Source organism: Ostrinia furnacalis, unplaced genomic scaffold, assembly GCF_004193835.3.
Source record: "Ostrinia furnacalis isolate ACB-3 unplaced genomic scaffold, ASM419383v2 OfSCF2491, whole genome shotgun sequence".
NCBI classification, from domain to species: Eukaryota; Metazoa; Arthropoda; class Insecta; order Lepidoptera; family Crambidae; genus Ostrinia; species Ostrinia furnacalis.
The window spans coordinates 248,951-272,558 of NW_021132730.1; the positions used below are offsets into that span (position 1 = coordinate 248,951).

A 23,608-nucleotide genomic window follows, 5' to 3' on the forward strand; every position below is an offset into this window, starting at 1 on the left:
GCGTTTTAGTTCTGTGCTTGATACTTAGATGTGCTTGTTCTTGTACTTAGATTTTTCATAGTTTAAATTTCACTATTGCTCGGTTACGTTTATTGGTATTGATGTCTGGTATCTCGTAGTGACATACATAACTAAGTAACGCTCTTTTTTGTTCATCAGGGGCATTGTAAGATTATAATAATGGTGAAATAATTTTTCAGATCGGACAAGTCTTTCGGAGCCAAACAATCGAACAATAAAATACCTACGTCCTCTCTATATGTATTAGTGTTGATCTTTGTTCATACCATGAGTCATGACTATGCTAAATTTCAATATTTTATTCATTGTCTTTTCCTTAAAATGAAGCCTTACTTTTATTTAAACAAAACTTGACAGAAGTGCTAAATGTTAGAATACCTACTTATTTCGCAGCATTTTGCTTACATGCATATTATTTTAGGCCCCGTTTCATATTCTGAGTATAACTTTATAATAACACTGGTTGCCTTTTATACAGGTGTTGATATTTGCTTTCTTGGACATTTCACTTAGATATGGTAAATGAATATAAACTAAACTGAGATTAGGTAATTGATATTGGTAATTAAATAGTTTAAAAAAATGTTTTTGAAAAACCAAAATATTTTGGTTTTTTCTATAATATCTTAAATAAAATTTTTATTTTATTAAGTTTTAAAGCTCGGAATGTCTAGCAGGCGGCGGCGGCGGCGGCGGCGGCGGCGGCGCGGGCGCGCGGTAGTGGCGCTCGTAGATGGCGTCCCAGAAGCGCGCGCGCTCCTCCAGCAGCGCGCCGCGCAGCCGCAGCGTGCGCGCCAGCGACATGTGCGGCGCGCCGCCCGCGCCCGCCGCCGGCCACGCGGGCAGCGCGGAGCCCGCCGGCACCGGACTCCTGGGAACAAAATTATTAAATTATTATGTGCACTGGAGCAACTCATTTTACCAGGTGTTTTTAGCCGCTGAAGCTCTGTTCAATATGATGGAGCATCATCGGTTTTAATATTTAACTAAACTTGTGGATTACCTATTTTACCTACTTATACCGATAAAACTAATTAAAATGCAAAAAAACATAATGAATACTTACTCCTAGTTGAATTTCATCAAGACTTCGTGATAACTTAATCAGTAAGATTTATTATCAGTTTACCTATTGAAAAACTACGAGTACCTACCTATATTACAATATTTTTTGAAAAGGTTAGTAGCAATTTTGTAGGATTTCAATTGAGAAGCTTACCCCGTTGTCATAAAGTTAAGCCATAGCTCTCTAATGACTTTCTTCATGTTTTTCAGATCCTCAGAGATGCTGCTTTCGTCTTTCTCACATAGCCAATTAGGTGCGTCAAATATAGCGCTAGTTTGAGCACAATGGTCGGCTCCTCGCTTGTCCTTGGTGTAGGGTATGACAGGCGTAGAATCTTCTACAAAATTATATTCATACAAATATATCTTGTCATGTCCTGCTTTCACGTGCATGTTCACAGCTCTTAAAGTAGAATATGTGAAGTATAAATCTGACATAAAATTTATGTAAGATAATACAGATTCTTCATCTGCATTAATTGGTTTTTTACCAAAGTAAAATTCTTTGATTTTTTGAGCCACTGTTGCTTTGTCTTCTTCACTTTCAAATTGTAAGTCTTGTGGTAGAAAAGCAGAGAAGTTCGCATTCATTTTATNTTTTAATATTTAACTGATCTTATGGATTACCTATTTTACCTACTTATACCGATAAAACTAATTAAAATGCAGAAAAAATAATGAATACTTACTCCTAGTTGAATTTCATCAAGACTTCGTGATAACTTAATCAGTAAGATTTATTATCAGTTTACCTATTGAAAAACTACGAGTACCTACCTATATTACAATATTTTTTGAAAAGGTTAGTAGCAATTTTGTAGGATTTCAATTGAGAAGCTTACCCCGTTGTCATAAAGTTAAGCCATAGCTCTCTAATGACTTTCTTCATGTTTTTCAGATCCTCAGAGATGCTGCTTTCGTCTTTCTCACATAGCCAATTAGGTGCGTCAAATATAGCGCTAGTTTGAGCACAATGGTCGGCTCCTCGCTTGTCCTTGGTGTAGGGTATGATAGGCGTAGAATCTTCTACAAAATTATATTCATACAAATATATCTTGTCATGTCCTGCTTTCACGTGCATGTTCACAGCTCTTAAAGTAGAATATGTGAAGTATAAATCTGACATAAAATTTATGTAAGATAATACAGATTCTTCATCTGCATTAATTGGTTTTTTACCAAAGTAAAATTCTTTGATTTTTTGAGCCACTGTTGCTTTGTCTTCTTCACTTTCAAATTGTAAGTCTTGTGGTAGAAAAGCAGAGAAGTTCGCATTCATTTTATCTTTCCAAGAATCAAATATATCGACTCGAAATATACCTTCCATTCCAGCAAAACCCATCAGTAACGGCACTTTTCTATAGTTGCCATTCTTTAAAATATTGTATGGAGACTCTGTAAGGAAAGCGCCTTCTGTTTTACGCTCTACACATGGTGAAAACAAAAACGTGAAATCAGTTCTGTAATAAAAGGGGTCTGATGTTAATACTTCATAGCTCGCTGTGGTGTAGAACTCTTCCAAAGCGTACACGTCATCTACATTTTCCAAGCCGTTAGATCTAGCAAAGGTTTTTGCATTTTCTAGGGGGTCAATTTGAACTGAAAGTGTGGCCAAGTTAGATCCACTTTCTGGGATTACTTTATTGAACAAGCCCTTTGTAGTGGGAGAAATCATTAATAAATCCACGGATATGGAGCCGGCACTGTAGCCTGCGATGGTCACATCTTCTGGGTTTCCCCCATAGCTTGCTATATTCTTTTTGACCCAATGTAAAAGTGCTACTTGATCTTTCATTCCAGCATTTCCTGGAACCTTTTCAGTGCCTAAACAAAGAAATCCGTGAACTCCGAGGCGATAGTTGAATGTTACTATGATGACTTTCTTGCTTCTTGCTAATAGATACATAACTGCTGTCTACAAAATACAAAAAGAAATGAGATCCCATCAAAAACAATACTTGTCAAAAAAACCAAGTCTCGCAACTCAGTTGTTCTACGGTAAAAAGTTGTGAGATCCATGTAATACCAAGTCCAGGCCAGGAAATCTTTAACGTTTTACATAAAATATTGACTTGGCCATCGCATGAAAACACGTGTAAATTAAATTATTTAGTGCGATGGCCAAGTCAATATATTTATGTAAAACGTTAAAGATTTCCTGGCCTGGACTTGGTATTACATGGATCTCACAACTTTTTACCGTAGAACAACTGAGTTGCGAGACTTGGTTTTTTTGACAAGTATTGTTTTTGATGGGTTATGATGACCTACGCTTATTTGGCCGAGTAATATAGCAACAATCTTATCATCGACAGCACCAATCACCGTGATCACATTAGACATTTATGATTAGACATGTTAGTTAGTTAGCTTTTACCCACGGGTTTACTCGCGTGGATTTCGATTTGATATTTACTCAAAGGCACGTGCCCACGTCATAACTCTTTTCTCTCCTTGCAAGCTTTATTTTTGTGAAAACTTCATAACGCCCAGTCTATTAATGTGTGACATAATGTGTCAATTATTAATGTCAATAAAATGGCTTTCATACGAATCCCTAACTTTTTGAAAAAAATCTATCCTATGTTCATCGGGTATTGTAGGATGTTAACGGTAAAAGAATTTGTCAAATCGCTTCAGTAGTTTCGGAGCCTATTCATAATTAGGTAACAGTTAAAACCTAGTCGTGAAAACTAGACTTAACTAGGGAAACAAGTTGTTTCAAAATTATTCATTTAAATCAATACCTCAGCTACACTACTCACGAAGTTAAATTTTGAAAGAAGCCCGAGACTTATTATTTTTTACCTACTTAAAGAAAGTACAGAAGTACTACATTAAGTATTAATAGGTACTTATTTTGCTTAAATGAGGGGGTAAATTTAAAAAAAATAAAAAAAAAACATCTTAGCGAATGCCTACAATTCGCAATACTTCGTCGCCTACGTCGCATAAGCGAACATCATAGACAAGCGGTCAAAAATTTAGTTGTCATACAGAAATGCTCCATTCTTCAGGCACTATAATATGTCGTTTTTTTCTCTCCTGTATAATTTTATGCGGTCCACACTGCTTATAACCGCAGTCTATGCAGGAACACTATAAGTAGGTGGTAGCAATCCTCATCAATGAGGGACCGAGGAAGAAGAAGTATAATTTTATAAAAAAAAGTTCGCCCCTTTTTAACAGCTATACTTATAGCGCAAACTGGTTCAGTGTGTTGAATGAAGAATTTATATTTATAACACAGCTTGCCTTTTAGACAGGTGCTTTGCTTTTTTAGACATTTCGTTTAGGTATGTTAAAAATTACAAACTGTTATTAATTGACATTGATAAAATAGTTTTCTGCAATTTTGTTTTTTTCTTTATTATCTTAAATATACATTAATTTTATTATATTTTAAAGCTCGGAATGCCTAGCAGGCGGCGGCGGCGGCGGCGGCGCGGGCGCGCGGTAGTGGCGCTCGTAGATGGCGTCCCAGAAGCGCGCGCGCTCCTCCAGCAGCGCGCCGCGCAGCCGCAGCGTGCGCGCCAGCGACATGTGCGGCGCGCCGCCCGCGCCCGCCGCCGGCCACGCGGGCAGCGCGGAGCCCGCCGGCACTGGACTCCTGGGAACAAACAAATTTTATTATGATAATGTTACTGCTGAATTTTCTCTGACAAATACTCGAATGAGCCATTCTGGCACTGATCTTTTGACGTGAATTCACTGGATGGATACTAAACGTGTGAGGATAAAAATATTCTTTGCTGTTTAAGTGCCAATTTGAAAGAAGATCTATCGAAAATCAGCTAATAATACTCCCTGACAAAAATTTTAAAGTTAGGTTTCAAATTAAAGTAAAATCGATAAAAATATTATCATAAAGAGAAAATGAATGCAATGAACTTACCCTGTAATGATGAAGTTAGTCCACAACTCCCTCATTGTAGCTCTATTGTTTTTATATTCTTCTGTAATGTTATCCTCGCTTCTGCTAAAAACGAGGTTGACATCGAGTACTGCTGTACTTTGAGCACAATGATTTGCGCCTCGTACGTTATTTGTGTAAGGAACTACGAAATTCGGGTCTTCGTCGTCAGTAAATGAGTATTCATATAGATATATCTTATCGTTGCCAGCTTTAACGTGTAGCTTAACAGCTCGAAGAGTAGCATACGCAAATAGAACATCAGTAAAGTAGTCAATATATCCCAATACTGTCTCGCTACTTACTGCTTTATCCCCAAAATAAAATTCTTTTGCTTTTCTGGCAACGCTTTCTCGTTCCTCGTCACTTGTGAATTGTAAATCAGCAGGCAAAAAGTCTGAAAACTTTTCATTCATATTTTCCTTCCAGGTATCGAAAAGTACAATTCTTATTAAGCCCTCCATATTGGAAAATCCATATAATACAGGAACTTTTTCATAATTGCCACTGTCCAAAATGGCAAATGGTGATTCCTCAAGGAACGATTCTTCACTGGTTTTTCTTTCAACGCAAGGTGAAAATCCAAACGTATTATCTTTGCCAGACAAAATAAAACTATCAGTGAATAAGTCATCTAAGGGAGCATTCTTGTAAAAAAGTTCTAATTCATAAATATCATCTAGATTAGTCACATTGAACCTACTTGCATACTCTCTCGCTTTCTTTACAGGGTCAGTTTGTACACAAAATGCGGCAAGATTGGCACCACTCTCTGGTATGACTTTATTAAACAATCCTTTCGTCAATGGAGACAGCATCAAAAGATCCACAGAAGAAGAACCAGCGCTATACCCAGCAATAGTGACGTCATCAGGATTTCCACCAAAACTAGCAATGTTTTTTTTTACCCAACGCAGCAACGCTACCTGGTCCTTCATACCAGCATTTCCTGGAATGTCATTGGTTCCAAGGCATAAGAAGCCAGGGATGCCGAGACGATAGTTAAAAGTAACCGAAATTATTTTTTTACTTTGTTGAACTAACTTTTTTGTCATGAAAAAGTTGCCATATCCCATTTGGTAAGCTCCCCCATGGACATACACTACTACTGGTAGGTTAGTTTCAGCTGTATCTGGTACAAATACATTTGCAATCAAGCAATTTTCTTGAATTATCATAATATCTTGTCCCATAGCATCAGGGAATAAAACTTGCGGGCAAATCAAATCTTTATTCACAGCTTCAAAAGTACTCAACCATGCCGGTGCGGGCAATGGAGCCTGAAAACACACAGGAAATAAACGTTTGTTCAATTATACCAACCAATTAATCTTAATTAAACAATAACACTACAGCATACAGAAATACCAAAATTAAATGTTTATCCCATAGTTTCTTTAGTTCCGTTCCGTTGTTTGTTTTGCTTGTATCTACATAAGTAGGTAACAGGGATTTGATAACTGTAATAGCTACATTATCATTATCTTTCAAGTGTCTAAACTGAGCCCCGATTACGGTAACTTTTATAACGTTTACAATCCAGACGCGTTTCTGATTCTGCGATACGATTGGTCACAACAGCTGACGTACGCTGTTGAACGACCAATCGTATCGCAGAATCGAGAAGCGTGTCTGGATTGTTGACGTTAAAAATTACCGTAATCGGGGCTCTGTTTTGATTATATGAACAATAGCACATTCATCTTAACGCTGTGAATATTCTAAAAATAAGTCCAAAAAGGCATCCGATGTTCCGTCGACTGAGCGACGACTATCTTGAGATAATTTGTTTTATTCAAGGTTCCAGGAAAGGTGATTTACCTACCTTAAACTTGTTGGGTCCAGTAGGAGCTGTTGCATAAGGTATGCCATAGAATTCGAATAAGTCATGTTCTGGGTCTTTGTATCCTCGGACCGGACCCTGGGATATGCGCACAACTCGTTCGGCTCGTTGCTCACATTGCGAGAAAACAACACAGCATGCCGCGAAGCACACAACCGACACTAAGCGCATCGTGTCAATCACTAGCATCCACTAGTAGAATCATTATCGATCAATGTTTGTTATGTTATCGAATAGGCAGGTTTATAATACTGTAATCAAATCTAATTGCTATAACTAGTAGGTACGTTTGTTTTGTTATTCGTAGCTATTATAATATCTTCGTAGATTAGATTATTGTCTAGGTTGCCGACTCGGCTCCACTGGAATTTGTTTGCTCCTAAGTTTGAACTTGTAGTCTTTTTTTATTAATATTAATTCCACATTGCTTTATTTTATTTTTAAGGAGCAATCAGTATAATAATGCTATTTATTTATTACACACAACGCTGCAAAAACGCAATAAACATATTGAAGGTTGAGTTCTATGGAAAGTATTTTTATTGACTCTATCTGCGTTACGAAGCATGCTAAGAAAGTAAATCATCATCATTAAAATAATATAAAACTACACACCTATCTACCTCTACTTCCATCGACTTTCGTACAATAGTTCAAAAGAGCGAAGAGTTAAACAGGTACATAATTGTTGTTTTTTCTCTAAACATTACAAACAACTGCTCAATAAAAAGGTAGCCTGACGACTGGCTAACGTGTCTAAATATAATCGTCGAGGTCACCTCAACAATGTGTTGAATCCGTCGCAGTCGGAATTCTTTATTTGTCAATTACTGGAACATCTAGCAGCACACAGGAAAATTTGTTCGATTCGGCTTTTATTCTATTAGTTAGTATTTCTATACTAATATTATAAACAGGAATCATATTTTGTATTTTTATTATTTTGTTATTCTGTTAAATAGCTTCAATGGTGCGTATTTGAAGCACACTCGTTTTGCCTACGTCGAGTGTTTAACAAGAGACACGGTGGACAATGGAATTTCAAGATTTGTATTTTTTATATTTTTGTATGTTTGTGGTGAATATGCTCCGAAACTACTGGGCTGTTTTTTATCTCACCATTAATTAGTTCCCTATTTTTTTTCTGATGAACATAGGCTATTATTATTTTTATTCGAAGATACGACTTCATTTGCTACTCTATTAAAGTGCACAATATTAATTATCACTAGAGCATCGATAAACTCTTATTTTATGAACTAGCTGGAACATACAGATAAGATACGAGGAATATATCATAGTGTTCGATGTACGCTTGTGTTGCAGTCGCGTGACGCGTCAACATGAGGAGTGTGGAGCTAGTTCTTTGTTTGTGCCTGTGTCTGGGCGCGCGGGGCGAGCGCGGCGAGCGCGAGGCGCGCCTGGTGCGCAGCCCGCAAGGCCCGGTCAAGGGCTACAAGGACCCCGGCGACAGCATATTCGTCTTTTACGGGATCCCGTATGCCACAGCGCCTACGGGAGCTGATAAGTTCAAGGTATGATGGTATGATTCACACGTCAGCTGAACGCAAATTTTGTAATCACTTTTCCTTGTAACATTTTGCATTCCACTTCCTGGGCACTGCTTTTTAAATGTGTAAGATATCAATTAAATATTGGATTAATACATTTATTAATATGTAACCTGTGTACTGTGTACCTTTGCAATCATTTAATTTCTCAGGAGCAATTAACTTAGAACCTATTAAGCTAGTCTTTGATTTTTTTTTAACGACGATTAAGTAGGCCATACTAAAAAATCAATCATTGATATCACCATCATAATTTAAATAGTCAAGGGCTTTTTTCCTATAAAAGTGTATGTTAAAAAATCTTCGCATAGTTATGCAATACTAACTCGTCTATTATTTCGTTTCAGGCTCCACTTCCTGCTTCAACGTGGTTAGAACCTTTGGAAGCTGTTGACGACAACATAGTATGTCCTCAAACTGAACTTCATCATGTTGCCTTCGAAAATAAGACCAAACAGGAAAACTGTCTTATTGCAAACGTTTTTGTGCCAGATACCAACCAAAAGAAACTACCAGTGGTAGTCTACGTGCATGGAGGAGCATACCAAGTTGGGTTTGGAAATCTGTACACACCCAAAAACTTAGCAAGAAGCAAGAGAGTTATCGTAGTAACATTCAACTATCGCCTCGGAGTTCACGGATTTCTTTGTTTAGGCACTGAAAAAGTACCAGGAAATGCTGGAATGAAAGATCAAGTACAACTTTTACATTGGGTCAAAAGAAATATAGCAAGTTATGGGGGAAACCCAGAAGATGTCACCCTTGCAGGGTACAGTGCAGGCTCTTCAGCCGTCGATTTGTTAATGATTTCGCCGATTACCAGAGAGTTATTTAACAAAGTTATTTCTGACAGTGGATCAAACTTAGCCCCTTGGTCAGTTCAAGTAGACCCACTTGAAAATGCAAAAATCTTTGCAAAATCGAATGGTTTTGAAAATGTAGTTGACGTGTACGCTTTGGAAGAGTTCTACACTACAGCAAGCTATGATGTGCTAACATCAGACCCTTTTATGGACAGAACTGACTTTACGTTCGTGTTCTCACCATGTATAGAACGTAACACAGAAGGTGCTTTCCTCACTGAATCTCCATACAACATTTTAAAGAACGGCAACTATAGAAAAGTGCCAGTTTTGTTAGGTTTTGCCGGAATGGAGGGCATATTCAGATTAAATCTATTTGAAACGTGGAAGGATAAAATGAACGCGGACTTCTCTGCTTTTATACCGCAAGACTTACAATTTGAAAGTGAAGAAGAAAAAGCAGCAGTTGTTAAAAAAATCAAAGAGTTTTATTTTGGCAAAAAACCAGTTCGTGCAGATGAAGAATCTGTATTGTCTTATATAAATTTTATGTCTGATTTATATTTCACTTATTCAACTTTAAGAGCTGTGAATTTGCACGTGAATGCAGGACATGACAAAATATTCTTGTATGAATACAATTTTGTTGAAGACTCTACGCCTATTGTACCCCATACACAAGACGTGAGAGGAGCTACACATTGTGCTCAAACCAGCGCTGTACTTGATGGAAGTAATATTGATGTGCCTTCCGAAGACGAGAGCAATATCTCTGACGAACTAAGAACTATGAAAAAACTAATGCGTGAACTATGGCTTAACTTTATGATGACGGGGTAAGTTCTCTTTACAATAGATTATACAACTATGTAGTTGTGACTTTTCAGCACATGTACATTATGTTATTGTATTTACTTAGGGGGCGTCCATAAATTACGTGAGACTTTTAGGGGGGGGAGGGGGTCAACGAAAACCTCACTAAATCTCACGTGGGGGAGAGGGGGGGTCTCGGAAAATATCACGTAATTTTTCCCGCAAGAAATAGAGTAAAATTGCCAGAAAACTGGGTTATTGAAGTAAAAAAAATATTTTTTTATGATGATAATGACAATTTATTCTAAACAGTCTAATCAAATTAAACTAAAAATTCCGTAGTTGTCTGTCGTTANCAACATTCGATTTGCTGCTTCACTTAAGCAAGCATCGTTTATGAATACGGGCGTTAATTGAATTTCACACGCACCAGTCTAATCAGAATAGAAAGATTTTATTTAAACTTTGTTCCCAGGAGTCCGGTGCCGGCGGGCTCCGCGCTGCCCGCGTGGCCGGCGGCGGGCGCGGGCGGCGCGCCGCACATGTCGCTGGCGCGCACGCTGCGGCTGCGCGGCGCGCTGCTGGAGGAGCGCGCGCGCTTCTGGGACGCCATCTACGAGCGCCACTACCGCGCGCCCGCGCCGCCGCCGCCGCCGCCTGCCAGGCGTTCCGAACTTTAAAACATAATTATAATTTTTCTAAAATTGTGAGCTCTGATGGATGTTGGGCACCCTGTGATATGGCATGCCAGGGGCCAGCCCCCCCCCCCCTGAAAAATAATACGCAAATGCTGTCCTATTCTCATAATATAAAATAAATGATTATTCTTTTACTACAATTAATGTAGTTTTATTCTTTACAAAGCTAACATTTGTGTACAGTTAAATACCTACTACCCGTATTTAACTGTACCCGGTTTACCGGATTACCTACCGGTGTACAAGTCTTACCTCCGTACTTAATTTTAATAATGTTGCATAAAAGGTATACAGTATGGAGCGACGACAGACTGGGTTCGCGCTGGCCCTTAAAGATATTAAATACAAAGTTTTCCTCTTTATAATATTAGTGTAGACTAGCTTTCCGCCCGCAGCTTCGCGCGCGTGGACTTCATTATCCAAAATAAAATTTAACCTATGTTACTCGTGGATAATGTAGCGTTCAAATGGTCAAATAATGTTTTAAAACGATCCAGTAGTTTTTGAGCCTATTCATTACAACCGAACAAACAAAGTTTTCCTCTTTATAATATTATAGTGTAGATAATGTACTGAGGTACTGTGACAAATAACCAAATAATCTTAAGTAGAGAATGGGCGTTAGAGAAATACAAGGGCTACATACTTTTTGCCGTGAAAGTAGAAGCTCGAAGGAGGTGAAACGGATGAAGAGCGTGCTTTTTGACTTTCCTTAATCCGACCAAAGTCCACGCGGGAATCCACAAGATAATATTTCAATATTATGACTTGAAGTATTTATTTTGATATGGAGATTAGAGCTATCGAGTTTTGAGACTTAAAAGCAATAGTCATGATTACGAGTACAGGACCTACTACACGGTCGCAGTTAAAGTACTAAATAAGAGGTTTAGTGGAACGGCTAGCTGACATGTGTTAATTAAACAAATAAATAATGCAGTCTTTTAAAACCTGTAACATACTATTTGAGGTCTATGTTTTATTCTTAATTTTTCGACTCATCTGAGATAATTGTTGGTGTGTTTTGTTAAGAAACTATAAAGTACTAAAGACGTGTTTATAACGGAATGAAATCGACACACATTTTCATGTTAGGTACTTTGTTTACAGGCACAGACCTCTGCCAGCCGTTCCACTAACTTGCTTACTCTATCATCTAACGGTAACGCGATTGATAAGGTACATACAAGATAAATAAAAATAACAACGTTCCGTATAAGCTTATTCAGTGTATGTGGGGTCATCATGTGGAGCGGTCTGGTGCTGTGTTTGTGCCTGTGTCTGGGCGCGCGGGTCGAGGGCGGCGAGCGCGAGGCGCGCCTGGTGCGCAGCCCGCAAGGCCCGGTCAAGGGCTACAAGGACCCCGGCGACAGCATATTCGTCTTTTACGGGATCCCCTATGCCACAGCTCCTACGGGAGCTGACAGATTTAAGGTAAATTATAAACATGCCTTCTTTGAAATTACCCAATGAGGATCAGTACTGTTGTAGAAAATTCAATAAAACTAGTATCTACATTAATCTTTAAGACATAAGAAAGATATATCTTTTTGAATTATCCAAATCGGACCATTACTTACGAAGATATTAAGTAATAAACATAGGCCGTTTTTGCCGCTAAAAGTCAACGTACGCAAGGCCGCGTGACGTCATTATATCCGAATCGAGCGCAGCCGGCGTACTAATGGGATGGAAAATATTTTTTTCCGGCTAAACTATCAGTTATAGAAAAAAACTTTTAATAATTAGTATATTGTAGTGCCGCCGGACAGAATAGCCGGCTTTGCGCCGGACTCCGTGAAAATAGTTATATTTACTAGNAAGTTTTTCTCTAAAACTGATAATTTGGCTAGAAAAAAATATTTTCTATCCACGCAGTACGCCGGCAGCGTTCGGATCGGATATAATGACGTCATCGTCCCCGCGCCGGGCGGTCAGTGAACTTTTTTAGTAATTTGGCCGTAACTTCGTCAATTTTTGTCGTAGAACAAAAATTTTTGCACTGTGTATTAAGGATTTCTTAGCCCTATAAATCTGCATTCACAGCTAAAAATCGAAATGATCCTCATTAGGTAGGTACACATAGGTAGTTACTTAAATATTTGAAACAAGTTATTTACTTGCCCAAACCATTGTACTTTTTAAATTTTCAAATATAAAATTTTGAAAAATTACTCACGCATTAAAATTACCTTAATTAAATCATTTTCAAAATATTCGCTAAGAATACTATTTCACATAGGTAGTGTAGTCATTATAATAAATTCTGTCCTTAATNTCCTTATAATATCTTATTTTGTTTCAGGCGCCTCTTCCTGCCCCAACATGGTTAGAGCCATTGGAAGCCGTAGACAATACCATAATATGTCATCAAGCTACAATTAATTTTCTTAACTTCCCAAATAAGACCAAACAAGAAAACTGTCTCATTGCAAATGTTTACGTTCCTGACACCGACCAAAAACAACTACCAGTCGTGGTATATGTGCACGGAGGAGCATTTCAAATTGGCTTTGGTAGTATGGTAACCCCCAAAAGCTTGGTAAGAAGCAAAAAAGTCATTGTAGTAACATTTAACTATCGTCTCGGAATACACGGATTTCTTTGTTTAGGCACTGAAAAGGCACCAGGAAATGCTGGAATGAAAGATCAATTACAACTTTTACATTGGGTTAAAGAAAATATAGCAAGCTACGGGGGAAACCCAGAAGATGTGACCATAGCAGGTGGCAGTGCCGGCTCCATATCCGTTGATTTATTAATGATTTCGCCCACTACAAAAGGCTTGTTCAATAAAGTAATCCCAGAAAGTGGATCTAACTTGGCCGCTCTTTCAGTTCAAATTGACCCCCTAGAAAATGCAAAAACCTTTACTAGATCTAAAGGCTTGGAAAATGTAGATGACGTGTACGCTTTGGAAGAGTTCTACACCACAGCGAGCTATGACGTGTTGACATCGGACCCCTTTATTGACAGAACTGATTTCACTTTTGTGTTCTCACCATGTGTAGAGCGTAATACGGAAGGTGCTTTCCTCACCGAGTCCCCGTACAACATTTTAAAGAATGGAAACTACAGAAAAGTGCCATTACTGTACGGTTTTGCTGGAATGGAGGGTTTACTGCGAATCAATTTATTTGATTTGTGGAGAAATAAAATGAATGCAAATTTCTCTGCTTTTCTACCGCAAGACTTACAATTTGAAAGTGAAGAAGAAAAAGCAGCAGTTGTTCAAAAAATAAAAGAATTTTATTTTGGCAAAAAACCAGTTAGTACAGATGAAAAGTCTGTATTGTCTTATATAAATTTTATGTCAGATTTATATTTCACTTATTCAACTTTAAGAGCTGTGAATTTGCACGTGAATGCAGGACATGACAAAATATGTATTTTTGTATGAATACAATTTTGTTGAAGACTCCACGTCTATTGTACCCCATACACAAGACGTGAGAGGAGCTACACATGGTGCTCAAAGTATGGCTATTTTTGATGGAGATGAAAATAATTGGCTAAACGGTGACGAGAGCAATATCTCTGAAGAACTGAAAAACATGAAGAAAGTAATGAGAGAACTATGGCTTAACTTTATTACAACAGGGTAAGCTATTATCAAATCCAAACAGTTTAAACAATCTTCAGTATTATATTCAAACTACTTACATTATTATTTGCCTGTTCCCAGGAGTCCGGTGCCGGCGGGCTCCGCGCTGCCCGCGTGGCCGGCGGTGGGCGCGGGCGGCGCGCCGCACATGTCGCTGGCGCGCACGCTGCGGCTGCGCGGCGCGCTGCTGGAGGAGCGCGCGCGCTTCTGGGACGCCATCTACGAGCGCCACTACCGCGCGCCCGCACCGCCGCCGCCGCCGCCTGCCAGGCGTTCCGAACTTTAACACTTACAAATAAGATAAATTTAATATTATTTAAGACAAGAAAAAACCTAAAGAACACTATAAATAAATAGGAAATAATTTTAACAGTTTTATTATTTACTTTACCTACACCCAAATGAAATGTACAATAAGCTAGTATCGATATCGGTTTAATAGATAACCGTGACTCACTGATCAATCAACACAAAACACAAAGCTTAATCCATTGTTGAACGGATATTGCGCTGAAAAGCACGGAGAAGGATTTTTCGTAATTTATCCCCTACGAACACATAAATTGGGGTTCAAAGTTTTCATGGAAAAACTTTAACTAACTTAAACTTTTTATTGAAACTTTACAGAGTACATACCTACTTACTGATAACTTAATAAAATACTTAAAATAGTAAGTTTTACTTTATTACCTTGATAATCAGTTTTACTAAAGTTGAATTATTAATTTATTTGCAGCTTCACGCTGCCAACGTCAGCGCCCGTGTGTGACATCTCTCATAAGAGATAAATTCTAAATAATTTACATATAATTCTAAATAATACAAAAACTCGAAACACGCGTTTATTCAGTTTGTTTTTTTCCCCATAAAAACTTTGAACCCCGTTTGACTTTCATAAAGGCAAAATTTTGAAAAATCTTTTCTTAGTGCACCCCTATAGACATTTTATGGAACAGTATGTGCTAAATTTGGAGTAGAGACTCAGCCCAGCGGTTTAGGCTCCATGTCAATCAGTCAGTGGTAATAATAGTATACTTTGTATAATAGTCTTTGTGTTAGTTATAAATTGAAATGCTGTTTAATTCCGATTAATACAACGTGTTAATGAAAAAGCGCAAAACCTGAAATTACTAATTAGTTTGTTCGGAATCGAGAGTAGAATCGATTCCACTAATAAAAAATTAGGGTCAAATTTTAACCAAAAAAATATCTTAATTACGCCGTGTTTATTATTATTATTGGTTTTGGGCCTTCATTTGCGCCAGCTGGACCAGGTTTGATCTATTGTGGCAGCCCTTGTCTTTAGAGTTCACTGCTTAGTCCCGTTGAATCTATAAATTTCCAGATTCTTTGGAGCGTGATATCTGCTACCTCATCCGGGTGCATGATGTGTCGCCCGAGATGGATACTTCTTTTGCTCATAAGCGGGCCGCATGAGCAAAGAACATGCATGGCCGTTTCTTCTTCTGTATGGCAGAATCTGCACGCCGTGTTTAATCGTTACTTACAGAAGTGTATGAACTATCTACGTTAACTACTAACCTACTCATAGGCGTGCATGCCTGCCTTGCAATCAGCGTGTGAAAGGTCAATACGTTTCCAGAAATGCGTAAAAAAAAGATAACAAGTGCGCGGGGCGAAAACTAAAAGTGTGAATATCTTCGTAAATAATCCGCAAAAATTAATTTTAATAATTTACATAATTCTTTTATAATAAAAATAAGTTGGGGTGTCTGAGGTTTTGCGCTTTTTCATTAACACGTTGTATACGCTTGTCGGAAATGGAACATCACAATATGCTTTACTGACTATGTTGTCACTCAGAGAGCTATGAAAAAGTTGCTGATTGGGTAAATTGGGTTATTTAATTTAAGGGATAAAAGTCGAAATTATGTAATTTGGCAGAAAACCAAAGTAGGTACTTACCTAGATAATGAAAATCCTCGTAGTCTAAAAGTATAACAATAGCTATCGAGCTTAGTAGGTACACGATATATTAATAAAGTTCGTTATAAATTCACACAATAAAACCTGTTTCCAAACCAAACACAAAACAAGTTATATCTTTTAGGTACAATCACGGCGATTGGAGTTGTCGATAACAAGTTTACCTACTGTTAGGTAGCAAGTAAGCATGGGCCATCATTTTTTAGAGCTAGCGACTGAAAAAGTAATTGTCATGATTACTATAACATTACTATACGTAGATTAATAAAATTCTATATTTTTATCCTGTGTCACAGTTGAAGTACAAAAAGATTTAGTTGAACGACTTTGTTGCAATTCCTACATGTCTTGTGTGCTCACTTTAGTCACTTTTTTCGCCTTTAGGCGGGCCTTTAGTTAGCCGACGAGGAGAGTCCCATCCCATATAACCCACTGGCCGTCCCCATTGACCAATGGGTAAGCGCAAAGCATTTCCCGACGATAAAAGAAAACCAGTAGTAGCTTAGCATATTTGTTGCAAATCAGCGTCTATTATTTCAACATTACATAATAATAAGATTTTTTTTCGCCAGCCGTTACATTTAACTAGCTGAATTTATCGTCTGGCGGTAACATGATAGATAAGAATTTTCAGAATATATCAAAACGTCTGTGTACGCTCAATCAGTATCAGTAGTGATATCATGTCGACGTTGAGCGAACGCGTAGACCGTGAGGCGCGCCTGGTGCGCAGCCCGCAAGGCCCGGTCAAGGGCTACAAGGACCCCGGCGACAGCATATTCGTCTTTTACGGGATCCCCTATGCCACAGCTCCTACGGGAGCTGACAAATTTAAGGTACTTACACATAATATTATATTCTAATTAATAACATACAATAAAGAAAGAGAGTCTTCTCTTTACATGCAATGTAACAAAAAAACAAATATTTGTCTAGGCCTTAAAGTAAATGTTTAAAATGTGAAAACTTTGCTTAAAATAATGTCAATGTTTACCTTTTATTGCCCAAAGCAAAAAACACTTGCACTTTTTAAAGCTTTTTATAAAAAAATAAAAATAAATACTTAGCTCTACACAGCTCTACATTAGAAGTTAGTGATTCCTAAAGTGATTCAACTGATTTATAATCTCGTCATGCGGGATTAATTATAAACATAAATAAGCAATTCCTGAAGTTCTCAAACAAAATTGGGAAAATAAAAAATTTTTATAGACTACACTTACTTATTACTTAAATAAGGTTAGGTTGTAAACATTACTTAATAAGACTTATTTATCGTAAGTACATAATTTAATATTTCGTTTCAGGCTCCTCTTCCTGCTCCAACATGGTCAGAGCCATTGGAAGCCGTAGACGACACCATCATAAGTCAACAAGCTGTAACAAACATACCAGTATTTACCTTCGTAAATAAAACCAAAAAAGAAAACGCTCTAATAGCAAATGTTTTCGTCCCTGACACCGACCAAAAAAACCTACCAGTCCTCGTCTATGTTCACGGGGGAGGATTCCAAATTGGCTTTGGAAATATGGTATCTCCCAAAAACTTGGTAAGAAGCAAAAAAGTCATTGTAGTAACATTCAACTATCGCCTCGGAATACACGGATTTCTTTGTTTAGGCACTGAAAAGGCACCAGGAAATGCTGGAATGAAAGATATGGTAGCTCTTTTACATTGGGTCAAGAACAATATTGCAAGCTACGGGGGAAACCCAGAAAATGTGACCATCGCAGGCGGAAGTGCCGGATCCTCAGCCGTAGATCTATTAATGATTTCGCCCATTACAAAAGGCTTATTCAATAAAGTAATTCCAGAAAGTGGATCTAACTTGGCCAATTTTTCAGTTCAAGTTGATCCCCTAGAAAATGCAAAAACCTTTGCTAGATCCAAAGGCTTTGAAAACGTAGATGACGTGTACGCTTTGGAAGAGTTCTATACCACAGCGAGCTATGACGTGTTGACATCGGACCCCTTTCTTGACAGAACTAATTTCACTTTTGTGTTCTCACCATGTGTAGAGCGTAATACGGAAGGTGCTTTCCTCACCGAGTCCCCGTACAATATTTTAAAGAATGGAAACTATAGAAAAGTACCATTACTGTACGGTTTTACTGGAATGGAGGGTTTAATGCGAATCCATTCATTTAACTTTTTGAAAGATAAAATGAATGAGAACTTCTCTGCTTTTCTGCCGCAAGACTTACAGTTTAAAAGTGAAGATGAAAAAGCAGCAGTCATCCAAAAAATCAAAGAGTTTTATTTCGGTAATAAACCAGTTAGTGCAGATGAAGGATCGGTATTGTCATACGTAGATTTTGTCTCAGATTTATTTTTTACATATCCTACTTTAAGAGCTGTGAACATGCACGTGAAAGCAGGGCACGATGAAATCTTTTTGTATGAATACAGTTTTGTGGAAGACTCTACGCCTATTGTACCCTATACCAAGAACGTGAGAGGAGCAACTCATGGTGCTCAAAGCAAGGCTGTATTTGATGGAGATGAAAATAATTGGCAAAGCAATGACGAGAGCAATATCTCTGAAGAACTGAAAAACATGAAAAAAGTAATGAGAGAACTATGGCTTAACTTTATTACAACGGGGTAAGTTATTGTCAATTGAAATCCAAACAGTTTAACAATCCTCAGTGTTTTATTCAAGCTACATTATTTTGCTTGTTCCCAGGAGTCCGGTGCCGGCGGGCTCCGCGCTGCCCGCGTGGCCGGCGGCGGGCGCCGGCGGCGCGCCGCACATGTCGCTGGCGCGCACGCTGCGGCTGCGCGGCGCGCTGCTGGAGGAGCGCGCGCGCTTCTGGGACGCCATCTACGAGCGCCACTACCGCGCGCCCGCGCCGCCGCCGCCGCCGCCTGCCAGGCGTTCCGAACTTTAATTACTGGAATGGAGGGTTTAATGCGAATCCATTCATTTAACTTTTTGAAAGATAAAATGAATGAGAACTTCTCTGCTTTTCTACCGCAAGACTTACAGTTTAAAAGTGAAAATGAAAAAGCAGCAGTCATCCAAAAAATCAAAGAGTTTTATTTCGGTAATAAACCAGTTAGTGCAGATGAAGAATCGGTATTGTCATACGTAGATTTTATCTCAGATTTATTTTTTACATATCCTACTTTAAGAGCTGTGAACATGCACGTGAAAGCAGGGCACGATGAAATCTTTTTGTATGAATACAGTTTTGTGGAAGACTCTACGCCTATTGTACCCTATACCAAGAACGTGAGAGGAGCAACTCATGGTGCTCAAAGCAAGGCTGTATTTGATGGAGATGAAAATAATTGGCAAAGCAATGACGAGAGCAATATCTCTGAAGAACTGAAAAACATGAAAAAAGTAATGAGAGAACTATGGCTTAACTTTATTACAACGGGGTAAGTTATTGTCAATTGAAATCCAAACAGTTTAACAATCCTCAGTGTTTTATTCAAGCTACATTATTTTGCTTGTTCCCAGGAGTCCGGTGCCGGCGGGCTCCGCGCTGCCCGCGTGGCCGGCGGCGGGCGCGGGCGGCGCGCCGCACATGTCGCTGGCGCGCACGCTGCGGCTGCGCGGCGCGCTGCTGGAGGAGCGCGCGCGCTTCTGGGACGCCATCTACGAGCGCCACTACCGCGCGCCCGCGCCGCCGCCGCCGCCTGCAAGAAGAATCGAACTTTAAAATTAGAATACTGTATTTTAAAATGAAAATGAGAATTTTTAAATCTGTCTTTTTATTTTTTGTCAGAGTTCAGTATCTAAAAGTAGGTACCTAACTTGAACGTACCTAGCTAGGCGTTATTCATCTAAACTCAGCTTAATCTACTGGTATGTTCTTCTTACAAACTTCTTGTTTAGTTGTTTTCCTTGTTTTCGTCTAGGGGTCCGCAGGGTGTCCAATTTACGAAGGATTCTTCTTATAAATTAAAAGATCTGATCAACTTCAAACTCCTGATCTTGAATCATATCGTAGTTAAGAAGATTGAATCAAGTGTCATCTTTAATCTTTTATTATGTGGAAAAATATACAATGTAACTTTTAAAGAATAATATTATAAAAACTGAAAATGAAATCTCTTGTCATTACAGCAGCGTGCTTCCACTGTTTTCCGTTCACGGAACGTGAACGTATGAGGTTTTATGTATTTTCAAGCCACTTTTCACTAATAATTGCATTTGCACGCGCAAGCCAGCATGCCTCTTATATTGTAGTTACTAAAGAGGCAGCCCTACGAACAGCAAAACTATTCCATCCTCCAATTTTTCTTTCGATGAAACTCTTTCGTCGACCGGCGCAAATTAGTTCTTATGTATTGTTACAGCAATCTATTGAGGGAACTAGGGCGACGGGCGAGGCGGGATATTACTCGAGGTTCGGGCTGAAAGGAAGCATGATGATGAACTATTCTAACTAATGAACACGGGAGATGAGTTTGTTGGGGAAAAGTTAAACTGTGTCCGTAACGGTGACGGTACTAGAATTTAAAGTTCTCTTTGTTGAACTGAAGTGCTTTTTGACAATTAATTTTAATTATTTGCAAATACCTGCGGTATTCCATCGATTTTTAAGAATTTGATTGGATTTAGCTTTATTTTGGCAAAAAATATTAAGATTATACGTCCTATACCTAATCTTAGTTACTATTGCACATAACAGAAACTAACCCAAAGAAATTTGAATGAGTAAACAAGGTCCAAACAAGGTAAGTCGAAGATTCCCAACTCTGAAAATACAGAGCCCGGCTGCCGAGATAATTCTGTAAGTTAATTAACTCTCTAGATGGTGTGATTGGCTTTAACTATAGGTAGTTAGTACCTACGTTAAAACACTTTGCTGGCTGATAAACAAGTGTATCTATCTGCAGTCAAAAACAGAACGACTTTCATTTGTTATTATATTTTATAATACATTTATAATACATATAATAAATCCAATTTAAAAAAAGTTTTTATCTTATTATGAAGCCCGGATTCACCAGTGGACGATTTAATATAAACTGTTGATTAGTCTTGCCTTTGGCTGGAGTGAGTGCGACGCGATGTGAAGATGTGATTGCAATTTATGACGTTTTCATACTTTTTACTCTGGATTTTTGCAAATTCAGACTTTAGCTAATAAATCAATGTGTAGAATTCAAAACAGAAAGCGTAGGTTTCTGCCGCCGCTAATACCCGATTACAGTTGAACGAACGACAGGGAAGATAAGTCAGTAACTTAATTAAAGCTTGGTTCGCTATAATTGACTTGAGTTCGCGTTGTAAATGCTCTTAACTTTACATCTTTAGCCAAACCTATTACCCTCCCACAGCGAACGCGCCATCGATTGGATTTTGAATTTATGGCAGAGATTAACACAACATCAATATTGCAGCCAACTTATGAACAGGCGTTATCTAAATATTACGCAGAAATATTACGATATTGTGACCAAAGTCAGAGGCACGTATTTATTAATGTTTGATATGGATTTTAAGATTATTTAAATGAGCTATAGAGATAACCTAGTTAACTAAGTATGCGTTGTTTATGAAAGTTACTACGAGGTGGGTCCTCCGGCTCAGAATTTAGTTCTGTTACATCTGAATTAATCTGAAATCACAGTTTCGGTCAAGTCTATAAATAAATCGTTTAAGTAAGTTTTAACTTTCTCCTAATGTTACATGTTATTTTTTATCTATGATGAATATTAGTTAATTAATTTATTATGCAAAACACCATACGCTAAAAACTTAGGTCAGCCATAATTTATGGATTATCGTGGATTCTGTCAGGTAATTATGTTTATCCGAAAGTTAATAAAACTGTAATTTATTCCACTTATGATGTATGGTGGCAATTTAAAGCTACAAGCAAGCAATAGGCTGGGTTCACACGGGAATCCCGAACCATAGATCATCTCCCAATAACGTTGGTTGCGACACACCATATTGCCAGTAACTTGTCATATCCGGACGCTCAGATGTGAAATGTTATTGCATCCAATACACTTCTGTTTTTATTTCAATTTAAATACTTGGGCATTCTTCAGATTCTCATTTTCGGAAATTAAAGTCTAGAAGAGAACACGTTTGATTGCTTGGAATAGATACAATGTTAGATAATCATGTTTTCCCATGAAATCTTGGGTCTGTATTCTATCAACACCTAGTACTTACCTCTTTGTAATCTGTTTGGGATAATATTTTGGCAATATTGTAATTAAGACATAACAATTTGATGAATTTAAACAGTTATTGATCACTGAGACTCCAATCAAGGCCTGGTTTAATAACATCTCCAGGGACGAAGGTAATTGAGTGTCAATGTTTATCAGCTTTATTTGATGTAGGGTTTCCAATTATTGTAGCGGGTAATACCTACCTTGAATGTTAAGTTAGTACCTAAGCAACAACCTCTTATTCCCTGTGGATTATATCCAAAGTAAAACATCTTATACCTATCATAGGTTCTTCGCTCAATCAACATTTACTTACCTATCACGAAAACACCAAAGCGTAATGGAAAACTATCACGCAATGCCGCCGAATCTACGGTGAGTCACGTGATTTGTCGATGGCTGATGCTGACGTAGCGCTCTCATGCATTTTTCCATCTTATCACGGATACTACCATCGTCCTCACGAATGCCGGGAGGACGCCAAACGATCTTTACGTAGAATTCGGAATTCACACCCAACTGAAGAATGTGGAGTAAGCGATTTATACTCGAGTCCGAAGCCAACTTCGGCTATCACTTAGCATAAATTCATTTTCCTTTAGCTGCATGATTTCTGGATTTTCCTAACGTTCGTTCCATTAAATATTCGTTACTTTAGTTAGATTGTACTTGAAATTCAAGTAAGTTACTTTAGAGTTAAGACGTTTAACAAAAAACGTAACATTCGTACTGTATGATTATGTCAGAGGAATTTATGTAATTGTAAGTATTGCCTTTACAAACTAAAATAGGCAGTCAGCCAACGGTAAACTACTTTCATTTAAGTATCTCAACATGGAAAATTGGAAAGAGCCAAATTTTATTTTAAGTTTCTTTAAAACAGGCCACAACTGCCCAAGTTTCGCAGTAACTACCTACCTAGTTACCTACTTAGGTACTTTTATTTTTCACTCGCATCTACATATTGCCTGCAGTGAGCACCAACATAAATTAAAATGGCCGCCCAAAATACGAACATTCTTGCACGAAGCGAGTGGAGAACGAGATGTTATGAAAAACTCGCAAAAAACACTACATACTTAATATATTTTACAGACCAATAAACGTGACCGATAAATAATTCAAAAGAATTACACTAGTCATCGAGTCTGTTTTTTATTTAATACAATTAATCTATATATA

General features: G+C 38.1%; 3 protein-coding genes across 3 annotated transcripts; 2 read left to right on the top strand and 1 right to left on the bottom strand.

Annotated features, from left to right (window-relative positions):
* Window positions 1–16: 16 nt before the first annotated feature.
* LOC114355691 (carboxylesterase 5A) lies at window positions 17–7,090 on the bottom strand. Its single transcript, XM_028308660.1, has 7 exons — window positions 6,825–7,090; window positions 4,982–6,279; window positions 4,496–4,696; window positions 3,834–3,843; window positions 2,366–3,001; window positions 1,241–1,677; window positions 17–892 (listed from the first exon to the last, which is right to left on the bottom strand). The coding sequence occupies exons 1-7, from the start codon at window positions 7,029–7,031 to the stop codon at window positions 676–678; spliced, it is 3,006 nt and encodes a 1,001-aa protein (XP_028164461.1). The 5' UTR covers window positions 7,032–7,090; the 3' UTR covers window positions 17–675.
* Window positions 7,091–8,133: 1,043 nt separating this feature from the next.
* On the top strand, window positions 8,134–19,170 carry LOC114355692 (uncharacterized). The gene is given in 10 exon segments (XM_028308661.1): window positions 8,134–8,377; window positions 8,761–10,052; window positions 10,505–10,695; window positions 11,929–12,161; window positions 13,033–14,112; window positions 14,114–14,328; window positions 14,413–14,601; window positions 16,946–17,114; window positions 17,586–18,883; window positions 18,966–19,170. Coding segments are annotated over 10 exon segments (5,064 nt in total). The 5' UTR covers window positions 8,134–8,185.
* A 6-nt stretch (window positions 19,171–19,176) lies between these two features.
* On the top strand, window positions 19,177–19,965 carry LOC114355676 (esterase FE4-like). The gene is made up of 2 exons (XM_028308641.1): window positions 19,177–19,666; window positions 19,749–19,965. The coding sequence occupies exons 1-2, from the start codon at window positions 19,179–19,181 to the stop codon at window positions 19,948–19,950; spliced, it is 690 nt and encodes a 229-aa protein (XP_028164442.1). The 5' UTR covers window positions 19,177–19,178; the 3' UTR covers window positions 19,951–19,965.
* Window positions 19,966–23,608: the final 3,643 nt, after the last annotated feature.